The 21,173-nt window shown below is 40.8% G+C and overlaps 1 protein-coding gene across 4 annotated transcripts; it reads right to left on the minus strand.

Annotated features, from left to right (window-relative positions):
• Nucleotides 1-3,468: 3,468 nt before the first annotated feature.
• On the minus strand, nt 3,469-21,123 carry LOC125243360 (stonustoxin subunit alpha-like). 4 transcript variants are annotated; one of them, XM_048152997.1, is made up of 4 exons: nt 20,751-21,123; nt 20,625-20,720; nt 5,471-5,506; nt 3,469-5,262 (listed from the first exon to the last, which is right to left on the minus strand). In XM_048152997.1, exons 1-4 carry the CDS (start codon nt 20,974-20,976, stop codon nt 4,706-4,708), a joined length of 915 nt encoding a protein of 304 aa, XP_048008954.1. In that variant the 5' UTR covers nt 20,977-21,123; the 3' UTR covers nt 3,469-4,705. The 4 variants fall into 4 exon arrangements, with proteins under 4 accessions (XP_048008954.1, XP_048008937.1, XP_048008945.1 ...); XM_048152980.1 differs by having other exon boundaries at nt 20,562-20,720; XM_048152988.1 differs by having other exon boundaries at nt 20,625-21,123.
• Between the last annotated feature and the right edge of the window lie 50 nt (nt 21,124-21,173).

Raw genomic sequence — 21,173 nt, forward strand, 5'->3', positions numbered from 1 at the left:
TCATTTAATTCAGTGATAGTGTGTAACCTATTGTGTTTTCTACATTTCTTTGTAGGAAACACACACACACACACACACACACACACACACACACACACACACACACACACTACAAAGATTTCACTATTAAAACCAAGTGATACATTTTCCTCTTTTATTTAAAGAAAAATGTGTGCAATTTTGAGGCTTGATTTGAGGAACAAAATATGGAAAGAAGGCTAGCCTTTTATTTTAAGAGAATTATTTCAGTTATACAGCTTTATTTATTGACACCATTTGAAAGTGAACCTATGCTGGTCCAGGACCAGTTTATGAGCAGCACTTGACCAGCTCAAACCAGTTTCAAATCCTCCCTTAACCAGCAGATGCTGTTTGTTTAAACAGTGTCTGTCACATGATCACTTCAAAACAAACTCATGACTGAGATTGAGAGACAAAGCATTATGATCAAGTTCTGGTGTGAAACTGCACTGATTAAAGCAGAACTAAGCAGGATTTGCGAAGCTCCCCCTGCAGGTTCCTTCAGTGAATCACACTGTCGTAAATGCTCCAAGCGCAGCTCTGGACTACAACGCTCACCAGTGCAGTACACTGTCAATAGTATGTAAATCTTTCAAAAGGAAATGAATACTCAACTTGGACAACAGTCAGGAGCAACACATGCCTTGGCATTAGCTTTGAAATCTTGTATTGGTCTAAAGTGAAGCCAGTCGCTGACGCAATGTAAACAATATTCTGGGAATTTACTATACTATTGAAACTACCGGTTGAACTGCAGTTGTCTCACATAAAGCCCGTACATGACAAATAGAGAAACACTCATCAATCCCACCACTTAGTAACATAGCAGGTGAATTAGCATGCTTGCATCTCTGCGAGCCGATAAGCTAAGTACATGACATAACAGTGGTTATATCTCGAAGAACATGAAATAACAATAGATCTAATGGAAATAGTAAGAAAATAAAGTTGTTTGGCAAAGTTACTTACAAGTTCAACAACATAAAAGCCACGTCAGAATCGGTTTAAAGTCCTTCGCTCTGTTTCAGTTGACGCCATTCCGTTAAAGCTGGTCCAAGGTTGACTCGAGAATGAGCTCTCTCTTGGTCTAGTTCACGTTTTCTCTTCCGAGTATCTTCGGACAATGGTTTCCTCTGTTTTTTAGTGGCTCCGCTATGACTGATGATGAAATACATGTCGTTTTGGTATGATCGAAGTGAGATCATACTGTGTGGGGTCGCTATGTGTACACTCACCTAAAGGATTATTAGGAACACCTGTTCAATTTCTCATTAATACAATTATCTAATCAACCAATCACATGGCAGTTGCTTCAATGCATTTAGGGCATGTATTTATAATGCATTTATTCTCCTGAACTCCAAACTGAATGTCAGAATGGGAAAGAAAGTTGATTTAAGCAATTTTGAGCGTGGCATGGTTGTTGGTGCCAGACGGGCCGGTCTGAGTATTTCACAATCTGCTCAGTTACTGGGATTTTCACGCACAACCATTTCTAGGGTTTACAAAGAATGGTGTGAAAAGGGAAAAACATCCAGTATGCGGCAGTCCTGTGGGCGAAAATGCCTTGTTGATGCTAGAGGTCAGAGGAGAATGGGCCGACTGATTCAAGCTGATAGAAGAGCAACTTTGACTGAAATAACCACTCATTACAACCGAGGTATGCAGCAAAGCATTTGTGAAGCCACAACACGCACAACCTTGAGGCGGATGGGCTACAACAGCAGAAGACCCCACCGGGTACCACTCATCTCCACTACAAATAGGAAAAAGAGGCTACAATTTGCACAAGCTCACCAAAATTGGACAGTTGAAGACTGGAAAAATGTTGCCTGGTCTGATGAGTCTTGATTTCTGTTGAGACATTCAGATGGTAGAGTCAGAATTTGGCGTAAACAGAATGAGAACATGGATCCATCATGCCTTGTTACCACTGTGCAGGCTGGTGGTGGTGGTGTAATGGTGTGGGGGATGTTTTCTTGGCACACTTTAGGCCCCTTAGTGCCAATTGGGCATCGTTTAAATGTCACGGCCTACCTGAGCATTGTTTCTGACCATGCCCATCCCTTTATGACCACCATGTACCCATCCTCTGATGGCTACTTCCAGCAGGATAATGCACCATGTCACAAAGCTCGAATCATTTCAAATTAGTTTCTTGAACATGACAATGAGTTCACTGTACTACAATGGCCCCCACAGTCACCAGATCTCAACCCAATAGAGCATCTTTGGGATGTGGTGGAACGGGAGCTTCGTGCCCTGGATGTGCATCCCACAAATCTCCATCAACTGCAAGATACTATCCTATCAATATGGGCCAACATTTCTAAAGAATCAATGCCACGTAGAATTAAGGCAGTTCTGAAGGCGAAAGGGGGTCAAACACAGTATTAGTATGGTGTTCCTTTAGGTGAGTGTATATTGAATTGCCGTAAAGCATTTTGTCACTCTCGTGTGAACGTGAACATGAGGCGAGATTGTATCGGTTCGCCGCAGCTCAACTTGCAAGTGCTGTATTCTGGTGTAGACGTGCCAGAGGGGGTTAGTGGATGCCTCAAACACACCACTACAAGTCAATTAACCATCGTAAGGACTTTGAAAACTATTTATGAAGGTAAAAAAAGTTACTTAGTTCTGCTTTAATGAGCGTTTGAGATCGTTCCTCATTACTGTTCGACACACACAAGCTTTTAGCAAGTATGACTGCTTTTATATGTCAGATATTAGGATCTTTCTCACAGAAACTTATTCATGAACATGTTTTTATGTGATAAAATGATCTTTCTCAATGACACAGAAAATTTAAGCAGTTTTTTATATCTTGCATTTTATATTTAGTTTGTGTTTTATTTATGGTTACAGTATAAACAAGACAGAATAAAAGCATGTTTGACAACAAAAAATGCTTTATTCATTATGATCTTAACCTGAAAAAGGCAGTACATGTTGTGATTAAGTCATTTTCATTAATAGAAATAAGTGAATTTATTTGTGAGACAAAAAATTAAAAAAGCACATAAGTGTAGAGTTTATGATGTAATTTACAGATGTACAATTTAAGATGGAAATTATTCATGTGACCCTTTAAAAACAAATATTAAATATGAGTAATCTTATTATATTTTTGCTGTTACAACAGTGAACGTTTTCCTACACACTGATATGAATAAAATACTTCAAATGATAATTGAAAGTCAGTCTCGGGTAAACCATCATCCTTAAAACCATCGCCGGCTGAGAAAAGTTAGTTTTTTAAATAAAAATAAAGAAATAAAGCAGAAAGAAGTCGCACTGCAACAATCAAGACACAAGCCATAATCACATCAACTGCAGACACTGTTGAGCAATTTACAGTCAAGAAATGAATTAATACAATTATTATATTTGATTTACTGACAATAGGAATAAAAGTAACATCACAATAAATAAATACACACACACAAGTCAACAACACATGAAACAACGCTTTATTCAAACTTATTGATCTAACAATCACGTGTTTACAGTCCTGCTGCATCTCGACACGTCAGAATCTCACGAGAATCGGTACGTCACCCGGGTAATTCTCGCTACTCTTTTATGATCACTGAGGTTTCTGACACACTTATTCTCTTGCCTACTGCTTTTCTCCTACTATATAGTAGAGAAGTAGATGGTTTCAGACTCTTTCAGTCAGAGTGTCTCAACTCTCATATTTAATGGCTCTGACGAATAGTTGTTCTCACTGTCCAATGACACCGCGTGTTACATTTACAGTGACAGAGGATTGGCTCTTCAGACTGAGGTGAAAGTTGATTGGTTGCTCCACGTGTGTCCTGACCAATGGCGTTTTAAACTCAATTGACAAATGGATAAAGAAAAGCAATTGACCAATGCTTTTTAAAAAGAGATTTAAAATTATTTATTAATGTACTTTTTATTGTTCTATTAATCTATGTTTTAAAACATGAATCAAATAAACAGTTTTAAGTTTGTGTATTTATTCAAACATGTAAAAACGTCCATTAATGTTTGAATGATTAAATTGATGAATTGATTGTTGATGTTATTTTTCAGTGGGTTAGTGGATCTAAATCTGTAAGTGTCACTCCTGCTCCTCATAACGACACCACATGACACAATATACATGAACACTGAGTTCAACATTTATTACAATATTTCAACATTTATTTCATCATGTGATTTTGAGTCATTTGGTCCTCCATACAGTATTGACACAAATACTTCAGCTACAGTCATATTTGCATTATATCTCAGTTAATATCTGTTCAGATCACTTCAGCAAACTGCACATTTTCACGTTTTAGTGAATAAAATAACTGAATTATGATCCATAATAATTCAACAGTAGTTAAAGTAAATATATTTAATGAAGTGAGATGATGAATGTCATATTTGATGATGTCAGAATGATCATATTTCACACGATGATTCATATTCATCATCAATTCATATCTGATTCATGATTGGAGCACAAACACTAGAGGAACATCACATGACTGATGACAGTCACATGTTCTTCATCAATTTATTGTGTCGTGATATTTAAGTATTAATGTAATGAACAGACTCTATAACATCTGATTCATCATCAGCTCAAAGCATTATGGGTAGAGTCTCACTGTCATTGATTCATTATCAGCTCATAGCATTAAGGGTAGAGTCTCTCTGTTCTGATTCATCAAATCAGTTTCACTGATGATCCATAATAAACTCTAAACCCAGGATAGAGCGGTTGACTGAATGTGGTCTGGACTGTGTGGATGAGGCTCATTGTGTCTCCAGAGACGCTGTAGAAGGACAGAGTTCCTGCACTGTGATCCACATACACTCCTGTTCTATAGTAATTCTTCCCATAGTCTCCTGTTCTACTGATGATGGGCTTTACAGGGAGTTTAGTGTCTATCTTATTGTGTCTGAATGAGTAACTGGAGGAATAGCACATCAAAATCCAGGACTGATCATTAGTTCCAAACGAACACTCATTACCCCATCCCTTCCTGCTGATGCTCTTATATGACACTGATATCTCCACATTATCTCCTCTCCACTCAATCTCCCAGTAAGAGCGTTGATCGCTCACACTCTCACTACACAACACCTGAGGAAGATCAAATCTGTCTGGATGATGGGGATACGACTGAAGCTCTGGGTAAGTGCCAGTAATCACTGTGTTGCTCTCAGACAGACGGATGTATTTACTCACTGTGTTCAGATCTAGAGTGATCCGACGGGAATCTGATGGAGATAAAACACATCACAATCAGGAATGATCAATCTGATCTTTTAATGTATCTGAACTCTTCATGTTCAGTATTTCAGCAGTGTCTCAGTACAGTTGAGCAGATATCCTGTGAAAATCATCATTATCATGATCAACTCTAAATCTCTTCTGTCGTGTTTTCTCACTCAGTGAGTTTCTCTGCTTGATTTCTCAGTGACTTACATTGTAGGAAGTCGTTCCTGGTCCAGGAAACAATGTCTGTGGAAATCAAGAGACATGAAGAGTGTGATTATCATGTCAGGAGAAAATGATCCCTGCATCCATCGCTCACACATGCAGAAATCCTCCAACACAGAAGATATTTATAGAAATGCCTCTGCTGTTTCCTGACACAGACACTACTGAGGGTTTGATATTATTGACAATATTATTGATAATATTATTGATATTATTTGATTTGTCTTCTGTAGACATGAACTGATCAGAGGGAACAGGATCAAATTTCACTTTGCTCCCCATACAGAGAAATCATATCGCTTCATAAGACTTGGATTAAACTTCAATCTCCTTAGTAATGTTCTTCAAAGAGACTCTGATCAATCAATAAATGTCTCCTGCTCAATCATTTGATTAGCCGACAGTATATTATAATTCTACTGTTTATTATGAAAATTACTGAATACATGGAAGACACATTTCAGCTTCAGTTATTAAAATCATAAAACTTGTGTCTTGGTTTAAATTCTTCTAATAACATATTTGGTATCATCAGTATTTGAATTTGTGATTTTAACAGTAAATCCGGGCTACAGTAGAGTCATGTTAGTGCTGTTAGAAGTGACCCAGTGTTTGACGAGTCGATCTCTCCTTCAGTTCACCAGACTGAACCAATTTCTGTGTCTGTTCCCTCCTTACATTAGCAACATTATGATTACAATGGTACACATTATTTCACACTGGTTATGCCTCTCAGATAATCTAGCAGCAATAAACAAAGCTTGATATTAATTGTTATTATTATATGATCTACAGTTCCATAGATGTTTAATGTAGAATATAAACTAAATTGTTTAGAGTTGTAAATTATGTAAAATAACGTCTAGGTTACTATTGTAACCCCCGTTCCCAGAAGGAGGGAACGGAGACGTTACATCGATACTGACGTAATGGGGTCTCGCCTGGGAGCCCAATCACCTCCAAGGGTACAAAACAAGCCAATGGGAATTGGCATACTCACCTTCATTCATATTTTTGCTGAGGAGCACGGCTCGCCTTGCGACTGGTAAGTCAAGGTGATGGCATCCATTATCCAGTGGGCCAACCTCTGTTTGGAGACAGCCTTCCCCTTCTGCTGACCTCCAAAACAGATAAAGAGCTGCTCAGAGCTTCTAAAGCTCTGTGTGCAGTCCACGTAAACGCGCAGGGCACAAACAGGACACAGCAACGCAAAGGCTGGGTCTGCCTCCTCTGGGGGCAGTGCTTGCAAGTTCACCACCTGGTCCCTGAAGGGAGTGGTGGGAACTTTGGGCACATATCCAGGCCGGGGTCTCAGGATAACGTGAGAGTAGTCCGGCCTGAATTCCAGGCACGAATCGCTGACCGAAAATGCCTGCAGGTCCCCAACCCTCTTGAAGGAGGTCAGGAGCACTGTCTTGAGAGACAGATGTTTCAGCTCAGCTGACTCAAGGGGCTCGAAGGGAGCTCTCCGTAGGCCCGAGAGGGCAACAGAGAGGTCCCAGGAGGAAATGAGGTGAGGCCTAGGGGGATTTAACCTCCTGGCATCTCTGAGGAACCTGATGATCAGGTCGAGCTTTCCTAGTGACTTGCCATCGAGCACATCGTGATGCGCTGTGATGGCGGCCACATAGACCTTCAGGGTGGAAGGGGACAGCCTCCGTTCCAAACCCTCTTGAAGGAAGGAAAGCACAACACGACCGGGCATTTCCGGGGGTCTTCCCGGTGGGAAGAACACCACTCAACGAACAGACTCCACTTCATGGCATAAGCGGGCCTCGTAGAGGGGGCTCTGGCCGAAGTGATGGTGTCGACTACCGCGGACGGTAGGCCACTCAAGTCTGCCGCGTCCCGTCCAGGAACCACACGTGGAGGTTCCACAGATCGGGACGCAGGTGCCATATGTTGCCCTGCCCCTGAGAAAGGAGGTCCTTCCTCAGGGGGATGCGCCAGGGATGGGCTGTCGCGAGGAGCATGAGTTCCGGGAACCAGGTCCGGTTGGGCCAGTACGGCGCAACTAGCAAGACCTGCTCCTCGTCCTCCCTGACCTTGCACAGTGTCTGTGCAAGGAGGCTCACTGGGGGAAACTCATATTTGCCTAGGCCCCGGGGCCAGCTGTGTGCCAGTGCATCCGTGCCGAGGGTCCCCTCGGTCAGCGAATAAAACATCTGGCAATAGGCTGACTCCAGAGAGGCGAACAGGTCTACCTGTGCCTCCCGAATCGGCTCCAGATCAGCTGAACCGCCTGGGGGTGGAGTCTCCATTCCCCCGGGAGCGTGAGCTGTCGTGAGAGCGCGTCGGCCGCACGATTGAGCTCGCCCGGGATGTAGGAGGTGCGCAGCGACCTGAGTTGCCGCTGACTCAACAGGAGGAGATGGCGGGTGAGTTGCGACATGCGACGGGAGCGTAGACCACCCTGGTGGTTGATGTGCGCTACAGTACATGCTTGCCCTGCAGCAGTGGTCGAAACGGGCGCAGAGCAAGGAGTACTGCTAGCAACTCTAGGCAGTTGATGTGCCAGTGGCGATGGGGTCCTGTCCAGGAGCCCGACGCCGACTGACCACTGCATATGGCACCCCAGCCGGTGGTGGAGGCATCTGTTGTAACCACAACATGCCTGGACACTTGTACTAGGGGCACACCGGCCCGTAGAAAAGCAAGGTCCGACCACGGGCTGAATGTGCGGCGACAACTCGGTGTGATGATCACACGGAGTGAGCCACGGTGCCATGCCCACCTCAGGACTCAGTCATGAAGCCAGTGCTGAAGCGGTCTCATATGAAGCAATCCGAGCGGCATGACCGCGGCTGCGGATGCCATATGCCCCAGGAGCCTCTGAAATTGTTTCAGTGGGACCGCTGTTTTCCGCGAGAACGAATTCAGGCAGTTTAGCACCAACTGTGCACGCTCGTTGGTGAGACGTGCTGTCATGTTGACCGAGTCCAGCTCCACACCGAGAAAAGAGATGCTCTGCACGGGGCAGAGCTTGCTCTTTTCCCAGTTGACCTGAAGCCCCAACTGGCTGAGGTGACTGAGCACCAGGTCCCTGTGTCCGCATAACTGCTCTCGGGACTGGGCCAGAATGAGCCAGTCATCGATTGAGGAAGCGAACGCCCACTTCCCTGAGCGGGGCAAGGGCCCCCTCTGCGACTTTGGTAAAGACGCAAGGAGACAGGGACAGCCCGAAGGGTAGGACCCTGTACTGATATGCCCGCCCCTCGAACGCAAACCGCAGAAACAGTCTGTGTCGAGGAAGGATCGAGACATGAAAGTACGCATCCTTCAGGTCAATGGCTGCAAACCAATCCTGGGCGCGAACGCACGTGAGAATGCGTGAGCATCTTGAACGGGAGCTTGTGAAGGGCCCGATTCAAGACACGCAGATCCAGGATTGGTCGTGACCCCCCGCCTTTCTTGGGTATTATGAAGTAAGGGCTGTAAAACCCAGACTTCATCTCGGCTGGAGGGACAGGCTCTATTGCGTCCTTCGCCAAAAGAACCGCAATCTCCGCCCGCAGGACAGAGGCGTTGGGACCTGTCACCGAGGTGAACAGAATGCTGCTGAACCTGGGGGGACACCTGGAGAACTGAATCGCGTAGCCGAGTCTGATTGTCCGAATGAGCCAACGGGACGGGTTGGGAAGGCGTAGCCACGCCCCCAAGCACCGTACGAGTGGAACCATCCGGACAACAGAAGTACCCACGGGGGGGCAGCATGGAGCACTGTGGCCCAACCCGGGAGGCAGTGCGTCCCGAAGTTGAGGCTGTGAGTGGAGTCCACTCACATGGCTCCAAGTGGGCAGGGTGACGTGGGGAGGCTCTGCGTCCCCGGGGCGCCAAGACCCTGCCCGTGGCGAAGGAAGGAATTGCTGAGAGAGAGGGAGCGGACGCTCAGCACAGACCTTCTTATATGACCCAGGAGTTTTGGAAATTGCTCTTTCTTTGACAACGTGGGTACCGCTGACCCTTGGGCCAACGGCGGAACAAAAAGAAAAGGGAACACAGGATTTATCCCCGGGCCCTCTCCCGGGGGAAGGAGCAGTGCGGTCACCGTCTCCTGCCGAGCAACCTCCTCTACCACTGAGTCTCCTGTCTCAGGGCCGCTTCTTAGTCTTCTTCTTCCTGGGCAGGGGGCGTCGCTTTTTCTGCAGGAGGCTCGTGGAGGATGGGAAGGATCCGACCCACCAGAAGCCTGAGCTGCAGCAGGACGCCCTTGGCGAGGAGCAGATGGAGCCACGGCCCGCGGCGGATTGGTGGCAACATCACGCCGGGGCAGGATGTGCTTAATGGCCTCCATCTGCTTTTGCACTGCCGAGAACTGCTGAGCAAAATCCTCGATAGTGTCGCCGAAGAGGCCGGCCTGGGAGATGGGGGCGTCGAGAAAGCAAACTTTGTCGGCGTCCTTCATCTCAGCCAGGTCCAACCAAAGATGCCGTTCCTGGACCACCAGGGTGGACATTGTCTGACCCAGGGCGCGCGCCGTGACTTTCGTCGCCCGGAGGGCGAGGTCAGTCGCCGTGCGCAGCTCTTGCAGCAGCCCTGGCTCAGAACTACCCTCGTGCAGCTCCTTAAGAGCTTTCGCCTGATGGACCTGCAAGATTGTCATGGCGTGCAGGGCGGAAGCTGCCTGTCCAGCGGCTGAGTAAGCCTTGGTAGCGAGAGCGGCCGTGGTCTTACTCGCCTTGGACGGGAGACGCGGACGGTTCCGCCAAGTGGCTGCGGACTGCGGGCACAAGTGCACCGCAATCGCACGTTCCACCTGTGGAATCTCCACGTACCCCTTGGCAGCCCCACCATCGAGGGTAGTGAGAGCGGAGGAGGCAGAAGAACGGTTTCTGGCTGTGTGAGGGGCCATCCACGTCTTCTGGAGCTCCTCATGCACCTCCGGGAAGAAAGGCACTGGGGCGGGACGCGGCTGTGAACTGCGCCCCGAACCCAGAAACCAATCATCCAACCGCGAGCACTCGGGACATGGCCGCCAATTCAGAGTCCGCCTCAGACTGAGCGACCACCACTGAGGGCGGAAGTTCGGAATCATCGTCGTCCTCTGAATCAGCAAACCCACTCCCCGATGCAGCGAGCAACATCTGATCCTCCTCCGGAGCACCGAAAGTGACACGGGGCACCCCCGAGGAGGGCCCCGCGGCAGCAGCCGGCAGCTCGATGGAACATGGCATTGCGGAGGAGTGGGAGGTTCGTGGGGGCGGACCCGACAAAGTGGCTCCCACTGTAATCCTCAGATCTCCCAGAGTACTAACCTGGCCAGCAGCCGCTACAGCCGCTGGCGCAGGAGTAGTAGCAGAGGGGACTCTCACTTCCGTGAAGGAGAGTCGCGATCTCAATGCCAACATGAGGGCAATGAGGGCATGTACCATCCACGAGCGCTGCCTCAGCGTGGGGTTTCCCCAGACACGTGAGACAGCGATCGTGGCCGTCAGAGGAAGTCAGGAAATGCCCGCATCCAGAAACACACGGACGAAAAGACATCTTGAAAAAGATGCTGATCACCTGTGCTTGCTCTTTTAGTACACCTCACCAACCGAAGCACTGTCCTGTGGGCAGCGCGCCGTCACACCCACCGCTGAGCGTGCCTTCCCAACCAGCTGGAGAGATACGAGCAGCCACCAGAGAACAGACAGTCGAAGCAATTAAAATTGTTGTTTGCTCTCTCAGTTCAGAAATTCACTCTTTGAGGAGGTGAAAGGATGATCAGCCGATCGGCTCTGAAGCAAAAGTATGAATGAAGGTGAGTATGCCGGCCTTATTTATACTCGGATGCCGAAGGGAGGGGCCTGGCATGTAAATCTCACAGGCCAATTCCCATTCCCAATGATAAATGTCACATAAAGTAAGAAATAATAAAGACAAAGTCACAGTTGTGAGATATAGCCTACACTGTCAGTCACAAGTCAAATCAACAAGACAATATCATGAATATCATTTACTGCAAAGGTTTTTACCCCTAAATGAAGAATGACTTAGATTGAGAGATGCTTTTCTGCAATGAATTACTCACATTTTACCTTTATTTTATTTACTCTGTTAATGTTATGAATTGAAAGACATGAGCACAACAGTGTCAGAACAGCGACTGAATCGTTGAAGGACACTCTTGTGTGCGTCACACAGACGGTGAGAGATGCGCTCAAATTGTAAATATACAGAAGGAATGTTGTCTTTTTTTAAATAAAAACCATTTTCTGTATTTTTGTATTATTAAACTGGAACCTTATATTATAATGTATCATTTCATAATAAATATTTTATATTAAACATTTATAGCCCTATGTAGATCATACAAAATTAAATAATTTTTTTTTTTTTTAAATCTATATCTTTTCAGCCATTGTTGCCTTGAATTCGTTCATTCAAATTCAGGTTAATTTATTCTAACACCCTTTGTATGCGCTGCTTATCTGAGATCCCATCGTCAGAAAAAGACTTATGCATTTAAAATCTTTTTACAAGAAATCCCTCAGGTCATAAAGAATTTTGTTTTTCCACCTTCATGAAGAGACAAGTGCTATTGTTTATGTCTCCTTGTTCACCTAAATGCCTGGTAAGGTGTCATTTTCCTTGCTTTACCCAAAAGTGTTGACAGTGTAACAGAGACTGTATGTGTTTATGGTGAAATTACTAGTTTTTCCGCATCAATATTATTTTAATGCGAACAGTGCACTATCATTTTAATTCAGCGCGGTGCAGTGCAGAAAAAATAGACTGCTTAAATGATCGCTGCACTTTGCGCTTGTGGAAAGTACTGCCGGACTGCATCCGTGTAAGACAGAATGTTTTCCAGCATCGAGCTGAACAATGCATACCTCCAACTGATGCATCACAAGGACAGCCGAGATCGAACGGATTTTAGCACTCATGAAGTGTTGTTTCGCTTTCGTCGGGTACCATATAGCTTGGCCTCTGTGCTGGCAGCTTTTCAAAAAATTATGGTTACAATACTGAAAGGCCTTCATGGGATTCAGAACTACTAGATGATGTAATTGTGTATGGACGCACTGCAGCTGAATATGATCGCAAACTGCAGGCTGTTTTAACAACACTACAGCACGTGGGTCTTAAAATGAATTGAGCAAAATGCAAGTTCAGCTGCAGAAGCCTTCCTCACTTGACACATCATTCCTGCGCAAGGCGTACAACCCAATGACTGGCATATTCAGGCTATATTGTAAGGACCAGCTCCCACTGACGCAGCCAAATTACGCTCATTCTTAGGACTGATGTCCTGGTATTCACACTTTGTGCCAAATTACTTTTCCGAAGTGGAGCCTATAAGACAGTGTTTCTCAATTTTTTTCTGCCATTCCCCACTTTGGAGGTAGGGAAGGGATAGGGAAAAATAAAGTAAACTTTATAGTTACTTATACTATGTGCGTCTGATATGAATAAAACAAGTTGTCAGTTATAATCATCAAAATTAAAAGAAATAAACATTTGAAATATATCAGTCTATGTGTAATGAATGAATATAATATACAAGTTTCACTTTTTGAATGGAATTAGTGAAATAAATCAACTTTTTGATGATATTCTAATTATATGACCAGCACCTGTAGACCCATACGCTAAACCAATGCAGTATGAGCCGGAAAGAGAATTGATTAGTTCATCTTTCGGGTCTTCGGGTTGTTCGTTTTTTTGTCCCGTGACGTGACAACATTGGCTAGAGAAATTAGTTAATTTGCAACCTTCCTTACAAATGGGTGCATGGTAATTATTTTTTATTATAATTATTATTTACTCTTACAGTTACGTGATGCATTTCTGGTCTCAAATTGTTGCTTTTAATTTCTGTTATGATGGTACTTTTCCATAACACTGAATGTGGTAAAAAAGAGTTGGTTATGCTTTAATTCTCTTTCCGGCTCAGACTGCATTGGTTTAGGGTATGGGTCAGAGAATTCAAATGTCACTTAAGTGCTGTTCATTCACCTCTGCATTCAAACACGCGAGCCGTGTGTATGTTTCTCCCAGCACAGCAGCACATGAGTGTCGTTTGTATTTTGCTCGCGATGTGGTCAGAACTGGAGTTTGAATACGAACACATGAAAAATACAATTGTTATGATATAGACGTGGAGGGCGCGTATGATGGTTTCAGCGCGGAGCTCCGTGGTGAGTTTAATAACACTAGCCATGTGGATCATAACTCATATACAGAATAAAGTATCTGTGTTTAAAGTTATTATAGACATCTAACATTCTCCAGCACCAAACATTAACCAGCACTGTGTAGTACACATATCAAGTCTTCTTCCAATGAATTATATGTGCAAACTGGACACTGATACAGTGGTGTAGCCTATCTGAACGCGACGGCACGATTATTCTAATAGACAAAAGACTGATTTTGAGACTGCACTGCTCGTAAATGTAATCAAAGTAGCCTATTATTAGCTCTATTATATATTCTTTCGCATTTCTCCCTTGTGCTTGGGAGTTTGTCGTCATTTTCTCCATGCTCATATGTATTAATATTCATTATTGTGTATAATGAGTGTGTTCTAAGTCTCTGCTCAATTGTATCTGAAATAAAGGAAGATATCATGAAACTAGTGGATGTGTTGCATTCAAAGGTGTTTAGATTATTACATTAATAGTGTTTTTTTTTTCCCAGTGTAAGTTTGATTTGAGTCAGAATTATGTGGTAATTCTTTATTAATTACCAATGGGTTCCTTTAATCTTCACTTTAGAATACAGTTTCAGGTTCTAATAATTCCTGCAGAATTATCTAATACTTCTTTATTAATTACTAATGAGTTCCCTGTATTTTCACTTTCCTTCAGTCATTGCCTTACATACTGGAATTTACTCAATGGTAATGTAATAATGCTGAGGAAAACAGACACACTTACAGTACTGTATATGAAATATAAAACCTAATATGAGGTAAGTTGGCTGTGAAGGCATTTAGAGTGGGGTTTTGGTTCATTTGCGAAAATGATTTCTTACAGAACACATTCACAAAACAGTTATTTACCACACAGGCAAAAACCTCGATAAAGTTTATTTTATTTAATTAATATCTATTTTTCATAATACTACTACTGATAACATTAGTAAATAAGAAAGGGTCACAATTCAATGTAATTGTGTTTGTTCATTAATACATACTTCATAGTTATGTTTCCTAGTAGATTAGTAGATAATTAATAGTTCTTCAGGAGTTATGACAGAATTAATTAGTTATTGATTAGCTAACTGTTACTCAACAAAATCATAAGATTCTATTTCATACTGATTAGTTAACACATCTTCATTAGTAGTTAACAGTAGTGAATTAGGTGTTAATGAAGAATTACCTATTAGTTCTTCAGTAATTCCTTATTAGTGATACAGTAAGTAAGAAACAGTATTCTAAAGTGTTACCGAACTGTGATCGTCTTGTTGTTTTGGCTTGTGACTGACAGTGTAGGCTATATCTCACAACTGTGACTTTGTCTTTATTATTACTTACTTTATGTAACATTTATCATTGTGTCTGTAAAAACACTTGAAAGAAAATTGCTAATAAATTAGTTAAGTTCAAATATTTATTTGCATACCTGTATGAAAATAATTACAAAAATTACAAAAAAAAGTTCTCAAGTAAAATTTTACATATATTTCATATTTGATGTGCAATAACTCTATATGTGAACTGAATCAAATTTTATGGTGATCACATAAAGAAATCAAAAGTTACAGCATTAGGAACCAAGGTAGCTTTTTTGTTTAGCCATTGGCGCCCCCTGATGGTTATATTTAAAATCGTTCTTTTACGTGGAGTAACTCGTGATCGATGCATGCGATCATGTTGATCTTGGACTAATTTCAATCGGGAGCATCCACTGTAAATAATGATGTGCCATTTTCTACAATCTACGCATGTTATGAGCTCAAATGACACATGAAAGCTACATGTTAGTTTTAGTTAGCATCTGTGTGTTTGTGGGGTTTTATGTGTCATAATTGTGTGAGCAATATCTCGTGATTGGCTTCCTGGATTATGCTGACTCATTTCAATCATGAGAATTTGCTGTAAATTATGTAAATATTTCTCCAATCAGAGAATGTTTCACAAGTACACTCCATTTTAGAGTGATGACTTAGTAATTTAATTATGAATATTTTTTTCGGGGATGGTGTTCTTTCTGCGCCCCCCCTCCCCCCCCCTCCCCCTCCTGTTTTCCCCTGGTCGTTCACACCTCAAAGCTCTGGAAAAGTGGGAGTGTAGAGGGGGGAAGAGGGAAGAGAACAACCAATAAAGCACAGATATAGAACACACACATTATACAGAATATGGTAGAAATGAATATTAATATATAAGCACAGAGAAAAATGACAAACTCCCTAGCACAAGGGAGAAATGCGAAAGAATATTTAATAGGGCTAATAATACTTTCATTACATTTATGAGTAGTACAGACTCATGATAAACAACACTTAATTTAACACAGAAAGAATAAAGACCTAATTTATTTTTTGTCCATTTTTCTGTGAATTTTCTATCTAAATCAGTCTTTTTTTCTATTAGAATAATCACGTCATCGTGTTCAGATAGGCTACACCACTGTATCAGTGTCCATTTTGCACATAATAATTCATTTGAAGAAGACTTGATGAAATATGTGTGCATACGCTGTGCTGGTTCATGTTTGGTGCAGGAGAATGTGTGAAATATGTCTATAACTTTAAACATGAATACTTTATTCTGTATATGAGCTAGGATCCACGTGGCTGGTGTTGTTAAACACAAAGCGGAGCTCCACGCTGAAACCGATCATATGTGCGCACAACTTATTTAGTGATGGCTGATTTCAAAACACTGCTTCAGGAAGCTTTGGAGCATAATGAATCAGTGTGTCGAATCAGCTGTTCAGAGCGCCAAAGTCACGTGACTTCAGCAGTTTGGCAGTTTGACACGCGATCCGAATCATGATTCGATACGCTGATTCATTAAGCTCTGATGCTTCCTGAAGCAGTGTTTTGAAATCGGCCATCACTATATAAGTTATCTTGTTTTGTTTTTTTGGCACACCAAAAATATTCATATAGTCATATTCAGTAGTCAACATATTTTGTTGATCCTGGAACAACATTCTAGTCTGAAAATTTAGTCTTAACCCTATAAAAGTAAGTAGCTGGTGAACTGGAAGAATAACAGAGTAAACTTTATAGTTACTTAGGCCCATTATGTGTGTCTGATATGATTAAATGTCGGCAAATTATATTTGAATGGATTGTTATTGCTGCTTCCACTCATGTCTGACATCAGTGTTATTTTGCAAACTCTAAATGTGTTGTTTTATTGGTGCTTATGCGTATTTAAATGTCTGAAACCTTAAAAAAACATTACTTGGCTGAAAACACTGCATATGACAAGTGCTGAGCATGTCTGTCTCGCAGTCAAAGTGCAAAAGCACAGTTTGAATCTGGCAGTCATGTGACATCGCCGAACAAACTAAATCCCATATGTGGGACCGTACGGCTCAAAGGGTTCATTAAAGCTGCAGTAAGGAGTTTTTAGAAAACGTTGAGCACGGCCCTTTCATCTGATCAAATCGCGCCGTCTTCAGGACCGCCTTATTTCTGCCAGGTAGAATAAGAGTCAATACGGCATTGTCAAATCACCCCACTTTATAAGCTTTTGAAGTGAAAAAAAGTTTATATAATATGAATAAAAGTAAAATGTTTATGATGAATGGGCATCAAGAATCCTTTATAAATCCGTAAAAATCAATCATGACCTTGAGAACATGTCCATAACATGTCCACTTTTTTTTTTTAAACTTATCACTCACTTATATGGTGATTTTATAATGTGTTGGCATTGGTGATAATTTATATCTAATTTCTTAATTTTGTTCTTCACTTCTGTGTGTGTTCTGCATTGTAGCTGATTATTTGTTTGACAAAATATGTAACAGAGATCATTTTTATAATCTCCAATTCGAAGCAAGATCAGTTTTGCTTGCATGCATTGTTGTTATGATAAAATAATGTTTTGCTCATTACATTTGACATTGTATTGACCAATTCACAAAGAGCCAGATCAGCCTCAAAAATAATATATTTACAAAATAAAATTCATAAATGCACAGCACAATACTATGGAGGCCCTAAAGTGGTGGAAAGGAAAGCTCAGTGTGTTCGGTCTGTGTATCTTTTGGTCATTTGTTTTTTGATTTAATATTGAAATCGGAAAGTGTAAAAAACGTCTTAGTTACGACTGTAACCTTTGTTCCCTGAAGAGGGAACGAGACATTGCATAGAAAATGACGCTGTGGAAACCCTCTGTGTGATTGTGTCGTGAAGAAACGAAACTGGTGCCGCGTTCGTTCCGTAAGTAGAATAGGAAAGGCGTGGGACATACAGCATAAGCGTTTTGAAGAATGCGGAAACCGGAAGTACGTTCAATGCGATATTTTGTGTGTTTTCATTTAATTTCTTTTCGACTGAAGAAAGAAAAACATGGACATCTTGGATGACATGGGGGTGAGTAAATTATCAGGAAATGTTTATTTAAAAGTGGACTAATCCTTTAAGAATTTAACTTTATAGATAGCATACATATTTAATAAGATTAGGAAATAAATTCTATATAAATGTAAAAGAAAAATACCCCTGAAAATCATTTGTCTCATAAGAGAAAGTTAATTTCTGACACTGGTAGATGACAGTAAATATGAAAACCCTTCATCTCTGGTTTATTGTACAAAGTCTTATTTCAGGGTTTTATTCAATTCAAACAAGTTCACCTTAAAATCATTAGCTTCAAATTCATATTTCACTAAAGTCATAAACTGAAACAACCATTCTTTGAGATAATGGCATTATTATAACCATCTGTTGAATGAATAAAAATCATAATAGAACTATAACAGATGAACATTAACTATGATACAATGTTATTTCTTTTTATATCTGTCATATTATTTCAAGATCCTCCATTGTCCAAATCTCAGAGTGTTTCCTAAAAAAGTTATGACATCTGAGTATGATGATTTAACCCTTATGTTAGGTTGGGGGTCAATTTGACCCGTTTAGATTTTCTAGTTGTTGGAAATACTGGTTAACCTATGTTTTTTTTTCTTGATATTTTGTTACTTTTTCTCATTTATCATCATGAACATGCATGCAAAGTTTCAACATGCTGGTGTTTTTTGACATATACAAACAAAATTACTATTACGTTCGTGATGTTCGCGGGTCAATTTGACCCGCATATTTTAACGCTCTAAGGCAACTGTACTGACCCAAAATAATAACATTTCTTGGTTATATTTTGTTATTTTATTTTTTTACTACCTTATGAAGCTAAAAAATTAGGTTTTCCACACTTATTTCAATACAGAAAAATATTTTGTCAGCCACAGATGGTAAAAATTACCTATCATTTATTTTTTCAAGCTACCTGATATAATATTAAACCTTTGTTTTTTTTCTTGAAATTTTGTGACTTTTTCTCATTTAGGGTCATGAACATGCATGCAAAGTTTCAACACACTGATGTGTTGTGAAATGTGCATACAGAAATTTTATACGTTCGTACTGTTCGTGGGTCAATTTGACCCCCATAGGCAACCATTCAAAATCAACTACAGACCCTAAATTCAAAACACTTCTGTGTTGTATGTCAGAACTCCTCAACTCTAGTACTGATGTGTCAGTGTCTTAATGAGTTTAACTGCTTTTTATTTTCAAAGTTTGTGGAAATATAAAGTTGTTTTACCTGTTAATTATCTATCCCACTTTTTGAGCATAGATATTAAAATGACTTTTCTAATTTAAATTGTTAAAAATGTTGAATACTTCAGAGCACAGACTTAAGTTTGGTATCTTTTTAAAGGGAAAACTTCACAGATTATTGTAGAAGTAAAAAGTAAAAAAAAAAAGTTGTAAAAGTAAAGTTTAAAAAAGTTTATGAAAATTTAAAATATATAAAATATATATTTTTTATATTTTATATAAAATATATATTTTACAAAACATTTTCAACTCTAAAACATCAAGAAAATCAAAGTTACATATCTGAACAAGTTCTGTGCTGAATTTTAGGTTGATATCTCAAAAAAACAAGTTTTAGTAAGACTTTTTGTGCGCAGTACCAAACTTTTTCACTAGATGACATCAAAACTCCACTGGTGATTCTTCAATTTCCATATATGGTTTGAGTGATCTGAACCATATTTTCCATACTTTTCAAAATATTTATGAAGTAGACATCCTATTCATTAGAAGTTTGGGGAGTAATATTAATATTTGATTTGAATTCGATCCCTAAAACACATAAAAAAAAACATAAGGAAAGAATCAGAGCGTGTTATAGTTTGGCACCGCATCACAAATGAAGAATCTATCGCTATTTATCTATTGTTCTGTCATTTATTTTGAAAATCAGTCACCAAATATGAAAACTAGAGTCTGAAAGCTTTCAAACGATATATAGTTTGTCAAGATTACTTTAGGTTTAGACTAAGATATTATTGTTATAAATGTATAATGGTAAATGTCCCACAGGTCGGGGGAGGGGCCATTTTAAAAATAGTGGTTAAAAATATTTTTATTAATCATAAATTCAGATATTTATTCTTTGTAATGTGTGAAAAATATTGATATTAAAAGTTAATTATTTAAACATGATTGTATGTTTTTTTTTATAGTGTGATTTTTGTGGAATTGTATAGAATCCAATTAGGGTCAATTTGACCCGGACCATCACGATCGTACCCAGAATTCGAACAGTACATGAGGGTTAAATGGACACAGGTCTGGGCTTCACTATATCTCTGTCTGTCCAGCGAGTCGAGCAGCATTGCCACACAGATTTTGATAGGTGGTCAGCAATAATAAAACAGGCAGTGTGACAAAGCTGTTGGCTATTAGGTAGTTGTGAGTGCAGGTGCGAAGAAATTATTATATCTGAGATAAACTAGTATAAGGATAATATTTCTGAGATAAACACACGTAAGCTGCCAAATTTATGGACAGAGTCGTTCCCTGAATCTAGTTGAATTTCTTGTTTTTTCATGTTTTTGAAAAAAAAAACTGCTTTCAATCACTTTTTTGAGTGTCGTCTCACCTTGATTTTCCTTTTTGATTTCCTCTGTCTGAGCTTCACTCTTAGCCAGTCTGATTTCCAGATCTTGTTTTTCCTTTTTGATTTCCTCAATCTGAGCTTCACTCTTAGCCAGTCTGATTTCCAGATCTTGTTTTTCCTTTTTGATTTCTTCAATCTGAGCTTCACTCTTGGCAAGTCTGATTTCCAGATCTTGTTTTTCCTTTTTGATTTCCTCAGTCTGATTTTCACTCTTAGCCAGTCTGATTTCCAGATCTTTTAGTTGCTTCTCTGTGGCTCCAAGTTCCTTCAGTACATCTGTGCATGTTTTCAAAGGACAAGTCAATCCTGAGACGGCAGATTCTGTCGCGAATATGATATTCGGAGCGAAAACAAGACATTTGTACAGAAGCAGAAGAACTGCTACTCTGAACTTCATTCTTAATGCTTTAGCTAAAGCGTGTTGGAGATGTGTGTGCTGTATCTGTATGTTCAGAGTGTTACAAATCGAATGCTTTTATACCATAATCTTCAGTAATGCTCACATGATTAACAATTTAGCCAATGACAGACAAAATAGCCTACAGCATATGACTGTTCCTCAGAAAATATTGTTGTGTTGGCTTAATGTTTTAC

This window comes from Megalobrama amblycephala, linkage group LG1 (assembly GCF_018812025.1).
Source record: "Megalobrama amblycephala isolate DHTTF-2021 linkage group LG1, ASM1881202v1, whole genome shotgun sequence".
Lineage (NCBI taxonomy): Eukaryota > Metazoa > Chordata > Actinopteri > Cypriniformes > Xenocyprididae > Megalobrama > Megalobrama amblycephala.

What these genes read in the sequence shown, in the direction of transcription:
- LOC125243360 (XM_048152970.1), bottom strand. Translation starts at nt 20,976, where the DNA reads ATGAAGTTCAGAGTAGCAGTTCTTCTGCTTCTGTACAAATGTCTTGTT. An exon ending in AATCAAAAAGGAAAATCAAG is followed by an intron (nt 5,507 to 20,561) that starts GTGAGACGACAC and finishes TGATTTCCACAG; the next exon opens with ACATTGTTTCCTGGACCAGG. An exon ending in CAGGAACGACTTCCTACAAT is followed by an intron (nt 5,263 to 5,470) that starts GTAAGTCACTGA and finishes TATCTCCATCAG; the next exon opens with ATTCCCGTCGGATCACTCTA.